The sequence below is a fragment of the Ranitomeya imitator genome, chromosome 2 (assembly GCF_032444005.1).
Source record: "Ranitomeya imitator isolate aRanImi1 chromosome 2, aRanImi1.pri, whole genome shotgun sequence".
Lineage (NCBI taxonomy): Eukaryota > Metazoa > Chordata > Amphibia > Anura > Dendrobatidae > Ranitomeya > Ranitomeya imitator.
The window spans coordinates 168,920,101-168,936,148 of record NC_091283.1 but is presented as its reverse complement, the minus strand read 5'-3'; the positions used below and the strand labels follow the sequence as shown (position 1 = coordinate 168,936,148).

At 44.5% G+C, this 16,048-nt stretch overlaps 1 protein-coding gene across 1 annotated transcript; it reads left to right on the top strand.

The window, feature by feature from the left end:
- Positions 1 to 4,525: 4,525 nt before the first annotated feature.
- Positions 4,526 to 5,209, top strand: LOC138666302 (olfactory receptor 226-like). Its single transcript, XM_069754528.1, has one exon. The coding sequence runs from the start codon at positions 4,526 to 4,528 to the stop codon at positions 5,207 to 5,209; it is 684 nt and encodes a 227-aa protein (XP_069610629.1).
- Positions 5,210 to 16,048: the final 10,839 nt, after the last annotated feature.

The following is a 16,048-nucleotide window of genomic DNA, read 5'->3' as shown; positions in this document are numbered from 1 at the left end:
CGCTGCTGATCTCCTTCAGCGATGCCCCTCACAGTTCCTCTGTCACAGCTGCAGGACGGCTTTTCTCCTGCGCTCGTCCGCTGCTGTGGTCCGGTGCGGTCAGCCGCGTGGTGACAGGCGCGCTTTTAGTAAGATGGCGCCGGCGCTCAGCCACCTACTCCCCCACGCCGGCTCCGTCCGCTTCCCTTCAGTTTCTGCACACCGGGGGCACCGCGACTCTACGTCGCTTCTCTCCTCTCCTTACCACGGCCGTCTGCTTCAGTTCAGCTGCTCTGTTGAATGGACCGTTCTGATCGCTCTCCTTCAGCGGCTTCTTCTCCAGCCGCTGGTCTCCAGCCACGAGGGGGGATGTTTCGGTGTTTTCGGCGCTATCCGCGCCTTGGAAATCCGGGGATCCAGAGAGCCGGGTCTGCTTCCACTGACCCTTGTCTGGTCCTTATCCTGACCTTTGAGGGGGATTTTAATAGAGAATAATCAGATATATGTCCCTTTCAGGTCAGGAGCTCAGTTAAGATGCGGCCATCTCTAGGCTCCGCCTCCCGGAAGTCTTGTCTTTTCATCTTAACTCACAGTCATTATATGTGGGGGCTGCCTTTTCCTTTGGGGTATTTCTCTGAGGCAAGGTAGGCTTATTTTCTATCTTCAGGCTAGCTAGTTTCTCAGGCCGTGCCGAGTTGCATAGGGAGCGTTAGGCGCAATCCACGGCTGCCTTTAGTGTGGTTGGAGAGGATTAGGGATTGCGGTCAACAGAGTTCCCACGTCTCAGAGCTCGTTCTTGTTTTTTGGGTTATTGCCAGGTCACTGTATGTGCGCTGACCTCTATGTCCATTGTGGTACTGAATTACCTTTCATAACACTCCCTGCTCTTACAGTAGAGAGCTCCATAGTCTCACTGCTCTTACAGTAGAGAGCTCTATAGTCTCCCTGCTCTTACAGTAGAGAGCTCCATAGTCTCACTGCTCTTACAGTAGTAAGCTCCATATTCTCCCTGCTCTTACAGTAGAGAGCTCTATAGTCTCCCTGCTCTTACAGTAGAGAGCTCCATAGTCTCACTGCTCTTACAGTAGTAAGCTCCATATTCTCCCTGCTCTTACAGTAGAGAGCTCTATAATCTCCCTGCTCTTACAGTAGAGAGCTCCATAGTCTCACTACTCTTACAGTAGAGAGCTCAATATTCTCCCTGCTCTTACAGTAAAGAGCTCCATAGTTTCCCTGCTCTTACAGTACAGTAGTCAATTACATACATACAGAGACATAGTATAATGGACCCCACACAGCTCTTCAAACAGTATAATTGGCCTCCACACAGACCTACAAACAATTTAATGGCCCCCACACAGCCCCCCACACACTTTGATGGATCCCACACATACCTTCACACTGTATAATTGCTCGCATACAGCATAATAGCCCCCACATTGCCCCCTCCATAAAGTATAAATGCTCCCAGTTAACTATCTATATAGTATAATGGCCCCCACATTACCATCCAAATATTATGATTGTCCCCACATAGCCCTCCAATTATTATAATGGTCCATACACAGTCTTCCTTATAATATAATTGTCCCCACATAGCCCTCAAAATATTATAATGGTCCACACACAGTCTTCCATATAGTATAATGCACCCCCTTAGTCCTCCATATAGTATAATGCACTCTCCATAGTCCTCTATATAGTTTAATGCACTCCCCATAGTCCTCCATATAGTATAATGCACTCCCCACAGTACAATGCACTCCTCATAGTATATTGCACTCCCCATAGTTCTCCATATAGTATAATACACTCCCCATAGTATAATGCACTCCCCAAAGTCCTCCATATAGTGTAATGTACCCCATAGTCCTCCCTATAGTATAACACACTTCCCATAGTATAATGCACACCCCATAGTCCTCTCTATAGTATAATTCACTCCCCAAAGTATAATGCACGCTCCCTAGTACTCCAAAGTGTATAATGCACTCCCATTAGTCCTCCATACAGTATAATGTACCCTCATAGTCTTCCATATAGTATAATGCATCGCCCATAGTCCTCCATATAGTATAATGCATTGCCCATAGCCCTCCATACAGTATAATGCACACCTGAGAGTCCTCCATTCACTATTATAACCACCACATTATACTCACTGATTTAAAATAATAAATACTCACCTCTCCCCGTTCGCCCACTGCTGCGGTCTCTACAGCTCTTCTTTTCAGCAGCTCCATTGCCCTTGACAGAGTGGTGCAATGAAGTGATGTCATTGTGCCTACTGGTTGAGACATCAGGCGTTGAGGGAGATGATGGGGTACTGAGTGGACGGCTTCCATTCTCTATCATTGCTTTCAACTGTATTGGCATCCTGGAGTTTATCACCTCCAACGCCGGCTCCGCAGAGGGAAGTGGATAATGATGATAGTAATAATACTATATGATATGGACAAAGTACATGAAATCAGAGACAATCATTAAAATAATGCAGCCTTGTAATGATATTTCTGTGTAAACTTGATTTCTACATTCATGTTCTTCCACATAATGCTGAGTATGGTACTTATGTCATGTTCCCCTCTGTAAACACCTAGAATCGCCAGCTGCTCTTGTTCATTCTCCTGAGTCTGAATAAAGGACAGCACAAAGCCTATATTACAAGACACTGTTTACTCGCCAAATTTTGTGTTAACAATTTTCTTTTTTTTTAAGTATGGGACCTTTTCATTATGTCTCATATGCTTCTTATTAAATCAATGCATTATAACCACTCCAGGTTTTACCTCCTTCAATATTATTATTATTGTCATTGTTATTATTAGACTTGTAATCACTTTCTTTCCTAGAGGGAAGCACAATTGTAATTGACAGAAATTCTACATTCTAAACAGGTAAGAAAATTGGTACTTGAATTACAGTCATGGCTGAAAGAATTGGCACCCTTGAAATTGTTCCAGAAAAGGAAGCATTTATCCCAGAAAATTATTGAAATTACACGTTTGTTTCCTTTGTGTGTATTGGAACAATAGAGAGAAAAAAAATGAGAAAAAAAGCAAATTGGACAGAATTTCACACAACTTGGTGTGTGCATGCTATGTACCGTATATTTGTATATAAGCTGAGTTTTTCAGCACATTTTTTTGTGCTGAAAATGCCCCACGAGTCATTTTCCCAGAATGATGGTGGGGGAGGGGAGCAGTGTGCCACGGAGACAGGAGCCGGCACTGTGGCTAAATCCTGTGCCCACTGCTAAAGAGAAATGAATATTCATTGCACTGACAATGAATATTCATTTCTCTTATAACATGCACAGTTACATCCGCAGCCGCCGGCTTCCAGCAGCGGCCGTGCTATCACAGGTGCCCGCTCATTAAGGTAATGAATATTCACCTCTTTCCACTCCCATGGGCGTGGAGTGAATATTCATTACATTAATGAGCGGGGAGACGTGATCGCTCGGCTGGAAGAGCTGCTGGCACCGGAACGAGATGCAGCGAGGGTGCGCAGGGAAGGTAAGTAGGATGTTTGGTTTTTTAATAGAAACCATACATGCAAGGACAGGGATGGGGAGCCATGCTTACAAGGACAGGGATGGGGAGCCATGCATACAAGGACAGGGACGGGGAGCCATGTATACAAGGATGGGGACAGGGAGCCATGCCTACAAGGACGGGGATTGGGAGACCTGCATACAAGGACAAGGATGGGGAGCCATGCATACAAGGACAGGGATGGGGAGCCATGCATACCAGGACAGGAATGACTGAACAATGCATACCTGGCTTCTACTCGAGTCAACAAGTTTTCCGTGGCAAAATCAGGTGCCTTGGCTTATACTCGGGTCGACTTATACACGACTATATACGGTATATATTGTAATGCAGCGGTGTTCACACAATGCGGTAAAAAGGCAGTGACCCACGTTAGTCTGACTTAAGTCTTTATTTTGGCAACTCAAAACAAAAAGGCAATTGTTATCCTCTGGATTGTAGCCAGATCGTCTATAACAGACCATAACACTCTGCTACTGTTGGCAACTACACCACAGTATCTCTCATGGGTGCGTCAGTGGCTTTATTTTACAAAAGCCCTGTGGTTATCAGGACACGCTGTTGGTTGAAGTCTTCTAACAGCTGGTTAATCACAGGTTCGGTCACACTGATGTTTGCCTTTTACACTGACTTGGTTTTCCCATGATTGATCTTATATACTGTCGATACATTAATATTATATATTGTATTCCAGGTTGATTAGTTCTTGTATAAGAATGTGTGAAGGTAACGAGTCCACAGTCAGAGAATTCTTTATTATTGGATTTAAAAACATAGAAAACTTTCAGATCCCACTCTTCATTCTCTTTCTCTTGATTTATATTGTGATTCTGTTTGGAAATGTCTTCATTATCATATTGGTATCCACATGTCACCATCTGCAAGTGCCCATGTACCTGTTCCTCCGAAATCTCTCGGTGGCAGACCTCTTGTTTACCACCAACATCATGCCTTGCATGTTGTACCTTATAGTGATGGGAGGAGGGGACATGTCCATCACAGGGTGCTTCATCCAGTATTATGTGTTCTGCGGCTCCACTTTTACTCAGTCCCTGATCCTTATGGTGATGGCCTTTGACCGGTATGTGGCCATCTGTCATCCTTTGCGCTATGCGGCTCTGATGAACCACAAGCTTTGTCTGCACCTCAACCTCTGGCCATGGGCCATTTGTTTTGTCCTATTCCCCATTGAAATTGCATATTTATTCCAATTGAAGTTTTGTGGCTCCAAAATCATGGAACATTACTTCTGTGACTTTGCCCCCATCTTGGTCATAGCCTCCTCGGATTCTTTAATAGTTGAGATGGAAGACTTGATATTTTCCATCACCCTCATGTTCATGCCCTTTGTGGTGATCACCATCTCCTATTTCTGCATTGTCTTCTCCATCCTAAAGATTTCATCCATTGCCGGACAGTGGAAAGCCTTCTCCACCTGCAGCGCTCATCTCACCATCATCTTCATCTTCTACGGGACTCAAATAACAATATATATGTTCCCAGTTGAGCAAGACACTTTCTATGGGAAAACATTGAAATCTTTGCTGTACACGGTGCTGACACCTTTCATTAATCCCATCGTATACAGTATGAGGAACCAAGAGATCAAGAAAGCCGTACGGCAAACACTGTATAAAATTAGTAAAAGAACTGTACTTCCCATATTGCACTAAATCTAGAGGAAAATACAATAAAATCAATAAAACGAAAGGTGATATCAGAATACACAGTGTAAATGCAGCCAGCAGTGTAATCCTTGGGTGATATCATTATTATGGTTATTTTAAGAATGATAATTTCTTTTCATTTTTTAAAAAGTTTATTTATAATGTAAATCTAAGTACAACTTATAAATATATCCATTATAGACATTGATGGATTTTAGGACTAAATGGATCAGACGTGTGATAAGGTTTACATCAGGATGGTCTACAAGCAGGATGCCACTGATGTCATGGTTCACTATTAGAATTTACATCAGTAGAAAGCCAACCTTCTCCTTCAATTATCCATCAGATGTCTTTTGTCCCAGAAATCATCCATAATAGACTTTTTAGTCTAAAACTATATGCGATATTGAGGTCTGAAGAGATGTTCAAACTTTAACACCCTATGCCCTGTATATTTCAGATTCTAAAAAGTCAGAAGGTTCTGCATGCTCAGCACATCGGCCATATGCATGACAAGTAGGGTGACGTCAAGATGCCCACTTGTCACTTTACGTCAAGATGCCAACTTGTCACTTTACGGCCACTTTACAATACTTGACAAGATAAACCAAGATATCACAATCTCTAGAACGCCTGACAAGGTCTATTTGTCATCTGTTTTGGCGTGTCCGTGAGGCTATCAGATAAAGGAAAGACTCCCAGTACTCCCCAAACAGTTGACAAATAGTCCTCATGAGCATAGTCCTTAGAATCATTGTCATGCTATCATTCTCTCATCAATTCTACATTTTAATGGTTTGTCTTGATCTTTTTTTTCTCCTTCTTAGCACCACCGTACTCTTCCATTTTACTTTCATAGATCTGTGCAGATATATTTGATAACTTCAGTGTTAATGCAGAAGGCCCAGGTGCTTTGGCTCTTCAAGAACTAAAAGTGATAGACTCTCATAGATGGATACAATGTGACTAATGTTAAACTAGGAAAAACGCCTAACATATAGTGAGTAAAATTCCTCCAGGCATCGTTCTCATAACAATAAATAAATCACTTAATCAGAAATGTGGTAAATTAATTTTGTCATGGAGCCTGCTTAGAAATATCCAAAGATGACAAATGGAGGAACATGTCACAGACTGAGACAAGGAATAGTGGACAACCTTTTTAACCTTCACACTGGGCAAATTTCTTTTTTTGTTTGTTTTTTCTCCCCCCTGTTCCAAGATCCATAACCTTTTTAATTTTCTATCCTCATAGCCGAGTCCGAGTTTATTTTTTAGCAGGAACAGTTATACTTTTGGAAGACATAATATGTTATATCATGTGATGTGCAATAAAGGGGGTAAAAAAATTCAAGTGCATTAAATAAGAAAAAAAAGTGCCATTTCACAATAATTTTTTGAGTTTTTTATTTATCATGTTCTCTATATGGTAAAATCGACCTGTCAATGTGATTCTCCAGGTCAGTACAATCATGGAGATACCAAACACGTATAGTTGTTTTTTTTATTATTATTATTAAAATGGTGAAATAAAGTATGGAAATCTGTGAAAAAAATGTCTGTTTGTGTTGCCATTTTTTAAATTGTTTAATTTGCAATGGAGAACAATTGGATGATTTGACATTTTGTGTTTTTTTTTCTCTTCATATCTGTAATTTTTTTCTTACTTTTTACTGTATTTAATAGTCCGTAGAATGATAGAGTTGGAAGGGACCTCCTGGGTCATATGGTCCAACCCCCTAATCAATGCGGGATTCACTAAACCATCCCAGGCAGATGTATGTCTGGCCTCTGTTTGAAGACTTCTATGGAAGGAGAACTCACCACCTCTCGTGGCCGCCTGTTCCACTCATTGATCACCATCAAATGAAGCTACAATTGTCTGATCGATTGTGGTTTGTGTAGCTAAAATCAAGATCTCTTATGAACACCAGCCACATGCTGACTTTCACAGAAATATCATAATAACAGGCACGATCTTCAGCAAATCCATCAGCGCCCCATCAAGTCACTGGGCACTCTTCCACTGGGAGGGTGGAATGACACGCAAACCAGACCACACGTGTTAAATGCCACTGTCAGAGATTGGCAGCAGCATTTAACAGATTAACACTAGGAGGAATACCAGGGGCATTTTTAGTGGGACAGGTCCACTATGTTAAATATAGCTAAGCTGTGGGGTAGTGCAGGGAGACTCGATCCCCATGCACTGCTGCTATCCATTGGTGATACAGTGTCAGAGGCAACGGCTCATGCGCAGGACTTCAGAGTCTCGGCGCGGTGAGGTGATGCCAGGACGTTCTGTGTATGTGTCAGCGCCATGATGTCAGCGCTGTAGTCTAACTGAGCTTCGCCATAATCCTGGATTATGTGAGTATATGATTAATGGTATTAAAACTTTGGGTGTGATGTGATAGCATCATAAATAGGGATGAGCGAATAGCTTTGGATAAGTCCTTATATGAATAGCTATTGCACTTATCGAATAGCTGCATCGAGAACCCAGATACCTGGAGCGCTCCCGATAATCAGCTGTTCGGCACTGCAGCTGCATGTGTCGTATCTGTGTGACAGTCACGACACACAAAAAAAAATATGTTTTTTGTTGTTGTTTTTTTCACCTTTCCGTTGTGGAGGTAAAAATAATCAAAGTATTTGGCAACCAATGAACTAATTTTTCATTAAGTTCAAGTGACTGTACTATTGCCTGGACCTTATCTGAAAGATGTTAGGCAACTGTGCTCTCCTCCCAGCACTAATTATTATTATTATTATACATTTTTATAGCGCCATTTATTCCATGGATTAGGTTAAACCAAGAGATCAGAGTTGTGTCATTCCATCTCACACACTGAGAAACCTGCTGTACCCTATGGTGAGGCCCTGTTCTTCTTTCTCCGGGGTGTTGTCGAATTTAAAAAGTCTATTGGCAATATAATGCTAGAGGGAGGTCACTAGTAATCTAGTTCCCATAGACAAGAATGACAGGTGAATGTTCAATATAGTGAAAGGTTGGGATTGGAGGAATCTCTGAGTGTCACCTCAGTAGTAATTAGTCCCTATTTGTCAATTATCCTCAACTGATCTCTTAATTAGTATGGGGTAATGAGTAAACACAACTTCCACAATGTCACTGGGGAACTCTTTCCCAGATGGTACTGCTAGGACTTCTTACCCTTGTTTTGTCACCAATTATTTGTTTGCCAAGTTTGATACAAGCACAAGAGACAATGTATCGTTCCCTAATGAACACTGTAAACTGAGGATGATATTACCGTAATCAAAGTTTCATAATAGAATAAGAAAAGATAAAGGATTCCTTGTGAGTTTATTAATCTATTTTGTGTTCATTTTGCAGAGAAGAGGCCGCATAGTAGGGATAAAAATGAGTCAACCCCCTTCCGCTAATTATGGTGCTAGATGTTAGAGCACTGGTGCCGAACCTACATGAGTCCCCTTCCTCCTGTCAGCAGGGACACCGACGTGAACACTTACCCCCCTGCGTTGCTTCGATCCCCGCAGCGTTTGCTTCCTCTCAGTGCCTGCGCACGGCACGCAGATCTCTTGGGAGTGTGCTTAGGGCGCACGCACTTCTGGCCTCTTAAAGGGACAGCATGCATGCTTCTGAAAACATACCCAGCCAATAGTTGGGAGACATCTGATATTTAAGGCACCCTCCCCTATTGGAAGGTGCCTTAGCAACATTAGCTATCAGTGTGTATTACTGCTACTAAGTTGTAAGGTTCCTGTACCTGTGCTCCCTGAATCTGATCCTGTCTGCACCTGATCCTGCCTGTCCTGTCTGAACTTGATCCTCACCTTTCAGTTGTAACCTGTTCCTGAGCCTGTCCTGCCTCTACCAAGTCCAGAGCCTGATCCACATCTGTACCACTATCCTCACCTGTCCAGTCTGAACCAGTAGCTGTGATGCTACACCTGAATCTGCCCTGTGTTCCTGAACATATCCTGTCCATTTCTGATCCACAACCTGTTCTGTCTACCAGCCAGGCAGCCCTATCCTGAACCTGATCTGTCTAAAACCCATACATCTGCCAGTTTACCAGTTCCTGGCCGATCTTGCTTCCCTGCACCTTTGGGGGACAGCTGTAGTGACACCAGGCATCCACCTGGGTTCAAGTCTAACCACACCATCAGGGGCTCTGTGAAGGATCGGCGATTTAATGGCAGCTTACAATCCTCCTGAAAACAAGTATAACTGTAATATGTCACCTGGCTCATCAGGTGGCCAAGCCTTCTGACCCCCACCAGCTTAGCTAGTATTCAAACCATGCGGTATAACTGCTTTGTTCAGACAGATAGGATTTCATAAAGAGAATATGGACTTAACATACGTCCTAGCCACACACTGGTTACATTTTCGAGATTTATGGAGTGGGCCGAATGCCTTACAGCGTCTCGATCTGTTCTAGCACCCCAGGGTGTGGAGCTACATAGAATGGCTAATAGGAGCCAGGTAGCAAAGCTGTGTTTGGTCTCAATGCGTAGTGGGAGCCTGACCAGATCCGATGGAACCAAAACTGCCTCCCTAGGACCATCCATTAAGGAGTTATGCCCCATCTTGGGTTTTGGAATGTTTAGCTGCTAGAGGTAGGGAGAGGGGATTTAGGTCCAGCCCAGGGGCAGGAGGGGACTGAACCCAAGAGGTTAAATGCTTGTGTAAAACAGGGCCTATTGCTTTTCTCTGGAGAGGCCGCAACAACATATTGTGTAAGGAGAAGTCAAGGAACAGAGGGGACCACCAGCCTCCCACCCCATGTGGCAGCCACTTCCCCACAAGCCAGTTTCATCTGACTGGAAACTGACTCTTATATTCTGCATAGTTTGACCTACCACTATTATATTTGCATATCTGACCATTGTATATGGATTACCATTGTGGATTTAGTGTTTTGTCTAGTGTGCCCTTAGGACAATTAAATATATAATTTAACCTTGGACTATTCTTTTACCTCAATCCATGAATTCACACATCTGTGTACTCGGCTTAACTTTCTATGCTACCAGAGCTGGTTTCTGGCCCGATATAATCCCGTTAACGCACCAGTCTTAAATCTAATGAGGAACTGGTGGCAGCCCTACTGGGCTGACTAGGTGCTGTTTCACTGATGCTAGTGAGGGGCATTTCAGCGTGTCAATGTTGTGAGCCAGTGTGGTTCCACGTCAGTGACTGCATGGGCCACAGCCTCTCACTCCCGTGCCTCCCTGGGCCCGTGTGGACAGGGTATGTCTGTGTAAAACTGTTTCAAGCTGGCCTCAAGTAAGGAGAGCATACAATGTGATTCACATATCATGGCAGCAGTGGAATTGTGTTGTGAATTCTGTTGTCAGGCTCCCTCCTGTGGTCATGAATGGTACTTCGGCTGGTTCTGTCCATGGACTTTCTCTGGTGCTTGTGGGTGTTTCTGAGTTTCCTTCCACAGGTGACGAGGCTAATTCGTTAGTGGGCTGCTCTATTTAACTCCACTTAGATCTTTGCCCCATGACAGCTGTCAATGTTGTACTGTGGCTCTAGTTCGCTCCTGGATCATTCTGAGTTCCTGTTGCTCCAGCAGAAGCTGAGTTCCTCTGTGCTGTTTTGCTTGTTTGCTATTTTTTCTGTCCAGCTTGCTTTTGTCAATATTGCCTTGCTTGCTGGAAGCTCTGGGACGCAGAGGGGCGCCTCCCGCACCGTGAGTCGGTGCGGAAGGTATTTTTCCCTGCACTCTCTGTGTGGTCTTTTGTAGGTTTTTGTGCTGACCACAAGGTAACCTTTACTGTCCTCGGTCTGTTCAGTAAGTCGGGCCTCACTTTGCTTAATCTATTTCATCTCTGTGTTTGTATTTTCGTCTTTACTCACAGTCATTATATGTGGGGGGCTGCCTTTTCCTTTGGGGAATTTCTCTGAGGCAAGGTAGGCTTTGTTTTTCTATCTTCAGGGCTAGCTAGTTTCTTAGGCTGTGCCGAGTTGCATAGGGAGCGTTAGGCGCAATCCACAGCTATTTCTAGTGTGTTTTGATAGGTTTAGGGATTGCGGTCAGCAGAGTTCCCACGTCCCAGAGCTCGTCCTTATTATCAGTAACTATCAGGTCCATTATTTGTCCAAACCACCGGATCATAACAGTACAGCTGGCCCAAAGTATTGATGCATCTCAATAGAGCGATAAGTGAAGCTCTGAGACCATTTTTTTTTCTTTGCAGCGTGTTCTGTCTCACTTTTCCCCTTTACCTCTGGGTGGTTCAGAACACAGGTGTAGACATGGACATTCAAGGTCTGTCCTCTTGGATGGATAATCTCACTACAAGGATACAAAACATTCAAGATTTTGTGGTTCAGAATCCGATGTCAGAGCCTAGGATTCCAATTCCTGATTTATTTTTTGGTGATAGATCTAAGTTCTTGAATTTCAAAAATAATTGTAAGTTGTTTCTAGCTTTGAAACCTCGCTCCTCAGGTGATCCTGTTCAACAGGTAAGGATCATTATTTCCTTATTAAGTGGCGACCCTCAAGACTGGGCATTTTCCCTTGCGCCAGGAGACCCGGCATTGCGTGATGTAGATGCGTTTTTCCTGGCGCTCGGATTGCTTTATGACGAACCTAATTCAGTGGATCAGGCAGAGAAAATCTTGCTGGCTCTATGTCAGGGTCAGGATGAAGCAGAGATATATTGTCAGAAGTTTAGAAAGTGGTCTGTGCTCACTCAGTGGAATGAATGTGCCCTGGCAGCAATCTTCAGAAAGGGTCTCTCTGAAGCCCTTAAAGATGTCATGGTGGGGTTTTCCCATGCCTGCTGGTCTGAATGAGTCTATGTCTTTGGCTATTCAGATCGATCGGCGCTTGCGTGAGCGTAAAACTGTGCACCATTTGGCGGTACTATCTGAGCATGGGCCTCAGCCTATGCAGTGTGATAGGACTTTGACCAGAGCTGAACGGCAGGAACACAGACGTCAGAATGGGCTGTGTTTTTACTGTGGTGACTCCACTCATGCTATCTCCGATTGTCGTAAGCGCACTAAGCGGTTCGCTAAGTCTGCCACCATTGGTACGGTACAGTCTAAATTTCTTTTGTCCGTTACTCTAATTTGCTCTTTGTCGTCCTATTCTGTTATGGCATTTGTGGATTCAGGCGCTGCCATGAATTTGATGGACTTGGAGTATGCTAGGCGCTGTGGTTTTTTCTTGGAGCCCTTGCAGCATCCTATTCCATTGAGAGGAATTGATGCTATGCCTTTGGCCAAGAATAAGCCTCAGTACTGGACCCAATTGACCATGTGCATGGCTCCTGCACATCAGGAGGATATCCGTTTTTTGGTGTTACATAATCTGCATGATGTGGTTGTTTTAGGGTTACCATGGCTACAGGTCCATAATCCAGTATTGGACTGGAAATCTATGTCTGTGTCCAGCTGGGGTTGCCAGGGGGTACATGGTGATGTTCCATTTTTGTCAATTTCGTCTTCTACTCCTTCTGAAGTTCCGGGGTTTTTGTCGGATTATCAGGATGTATTTGATGAGCCCAAAGCCAGTGCCCTACCTCCTCATAGGGATTGCGATTGTGCAATTAATTTGATTCCTGGTATTATGTTTCCTAAGGGCCGATTGTTCAATTTATCTGTGCCAGAACACGCAGCTATGCGGAGTTATATAAAGGAATCCTTGGAGAAAGGCCATATTCGCCCATCGTCATCACCGTTGGGAGCAGGGTTGTTTTTTGTGGCCAAGAAGGATGGTTCTTTGAGACCTTGTATTGATTACCGCCTTCTTAATAAAATTACAGTCAAATTTCAGTATCCTTTGCTGTTGCTGTCCGACTTGTTTGCTCGTATTAAAAGGGCTAGTTGGTTTACCAAGATAGACCTTCGAGGGGCGTATAATCTTGTGCGTATTAAACGGGGCGATGAATGGAAAACAGCATTTAATACGCCCGAGGGCCATTTTGAGTACCTGGTGATGCCATTCGGGCTTTCCAATGCTCCATCAGTATTTCAGTCTTTTATGCATGACATCTTCCGAGAGTACCTGGATAAATTCCTGATTGTGTATTTGGATGATATTTTGGTCTTTTCGGATGATTGGGAGTCTCATGTGAAGCAGGTCAGAATGGTGTTCCAGGTCCTTCGTGCTAATTCCTTGTTTGTGAAGGGGTCAAAGTGTCTCTTTGGAGTTCAGAAGGTTTCATTTTTGGGGTTCATTTTCTCCCCTTCTACTGTCGAGATGGACCCTGTTAAAGTCCAGGCCATTCATGATTGGACTCAGCCGACATCTGTGAAGAGCCTGCAAAAGTTCCTGGGCTTTGCTAATTTTTATCGTCGCTTCATCGCTAATTTTTCTAGTGTTGCTAAACCGTTGACTGATTTGACCAAGAAGGGTGCTGATGTGGTCAATTGGTCTTCTGCGGCCGTGGATGCTTTTCAGGAATTGAATCGTCGTTTTTCTTCTGCCCCTGTGTTGTGCCAGCCAGATGTTTCACTCCCGTTTCAGGTTGAGGTTGATGCCTCTGAGATTGGGGCAGGGGCTGTTTTGTCGCAAAAAAGTTCTGATGGCTCGGGAATGAAGCCATGTGCTTTCTTTTCTAGAAAGTTTTCGCCTGCTGAGCGCAATTATGATGTTGGTAATCGAGAATTGTTGGCCATGAAGTGGGCATTCGAGGAGTGGCGTCATTGACTTGAAGGAGCCAAGCATCGCGTAGTGGTCTTGACAGATCACAAAAATTTGACTTATCTTGAGTCTGCCAAACGGTTGAATCCGAGACAGGCTCGATGGGCGTTGTTTTTCTCCCGTTTTGATTTTGTGGTTTCGTACCTTCCGGGCTCTAAGAATGTGAAGGCTTATGCCCTGTCAAGGAGTTTTGTGCCTGACTCTCCGGGTGTTTCTCAGCCGGCAGGTATTCTCAAAAAGGGGATAATTTTGTCTGCCATCTCCCCTGATTTGCGGCGGGTGCTGCAAAATTTTCAGGCTGATAGACCTGACCATTGCCCAGCAGAGAAACTGTTTGTCCCTGATAAATGGACTAGTAGAGTTATCTCTGAGCTTCATTGTTCAGTGTTGGCTGGGCATCCTGGAATCTTTGGTACCAGAGATTTGGTGGCTAGATCCTTTTGGTGGCCGTCTTTGTCACGGGATGTGCGTTCTTTTGTGCAGTCCTGTGGGACTTGTGCTCGGGCTAAGCCCTGCTGTTCTCGTGCTAGTGGGTTGCTTTTGCCCTTGCCGGTCCCGAAGAGGCCCTGGACGCATATTTCTATGGATTTTATTTCGGTTCTCCCCGTCTCTCAAAAGATGTCAGTCATTTGGGTGGTTTGTGATCGCTTTTCTAAGATGGTCCATTTGGTACCCTTGTCTAAATTGCCTTCCTCCTCTGATTTGGTGCCATTGTTTTTCCAGCATGTGGTTCGTTTACATGGCATCCCGGAGAACATCATTTCGGACAGAGGTTCCCAGTTTGTTTCGAGTTTTTGGCGAGCCTTTTGTGCTATGATGGGCATTGATTTGTCTTTTTCCTCAGCTTTCCATCCTCAGACAAATGGCCAAACCGAACGAACTAATCAGACGTTGGAAACATATCTGAGATGCTTTGTTTCTGCTGATCAGGATGATTGGGTGTCCTTTTTGCCGTTGGCTGAGTTTGCCCTTAATAATCGGGCCAGCTCGGCTACTTTGGTTTCGCCGTTTTTCTGCAATTCTGGTTTCCATCCTCGTTTCTCTTCAGGGCAGGTTGAGTCTTTGGACTGTCCTGGTGTAGATACTGTGGTGGATAGGTTGCAGCAGATTTGGACTCATGTGGTGGACAATTAGACATTGTCCCAGGAGAAGGCTCAACGTTTCGCTAACCGCCGGCGCTGTGTGGGTCCCCGACTTCGTGTTGGGGATTTAGTTTGGTTGTCGTCTCGTTATGTTCCTATGAAGGTTTCCTCTCCTAAGTTTAAGCCTCGTTTCATTGGTCCGTATAAAATTTCTGAGGTTATCAATCCTGTGTCATTTCGTTTGGCCCTTCCAGATTCTTTTGCCATCCATAATGTGTTCCATAGGTCGTTATTGCGGAGATACGTGGCGCCTGTGGTTCCATCCGTTGACCCTCCTGCTCCGGTGTTGGTTGAGAGGGAGTTGGAGTATGTGGTGGAGAAGATTTTGGATTCTCGTATTTCGAGACGGAAACTCCAGTACTTGGTCAAGTGGAAGGGTTATGGTCAGGAGGATAATTCCTGGGTTTTTGCCTCTGATGTTCATGCGGCCGATCTGGTTCGTGCCTTTCATTTGGCTCATCCTGGTCGGCCTGGGGGCTCTCGTGAGGGTTCGGTGACCCCTCCTCAAGGGGGGGGTACTGTTGTGAATTCTGTTGTCAGGCTCCCTCCTGTGGTCATGAATGGTACTTCGGCTGGTTCTGTCCATGGACTTTCTCTGGTGCCTGTGGGTGTTTCTGAGTTTCCTTCCACAGGTGACGAGGCTAATTCGTTAGTGGGCTGCTCTATTTAACTCCACTTAGATCTTTGCCCCATGACAGCTGTCAATGTTGTACTGTGGCTCTAGTTCGCTCCTGGATCATTCTGAGTTCCTGTTGCTCCAGCAGAAGCTGAGTTCCTCTGTGCTGTTTTGCTTGTTTGCTATTTTTTCTGTCCAGCTTGCTTTTGTCAATATTGCCTTGCTTGCTGGAAGCTCTGGGATGCAGAGGGGCGCCTCCCGCACCGTGAGTCGGTGCGGAAGGTATTTTTCCCTGCACTCTCTGTGTGGTCTTTTGTAGGTTTTTGTGCTGACCGCAAGGTAACCTTTACTGTCCTCGGTCTGTTCAGTAAGTCGGGCCTCACTTTGCTTAATCTATTTCATCTCTGTGTTTGTATTTTCATCTTTA

Coding starts and splice junctions, on each gene's coding strand:
- LOC138666302 (XM_069754528.1), top strand. CDS start 4,526: ATGTCCATCACAGGGTGCTTCATCCAGTATTATGTGTTCTGCGGCTCC.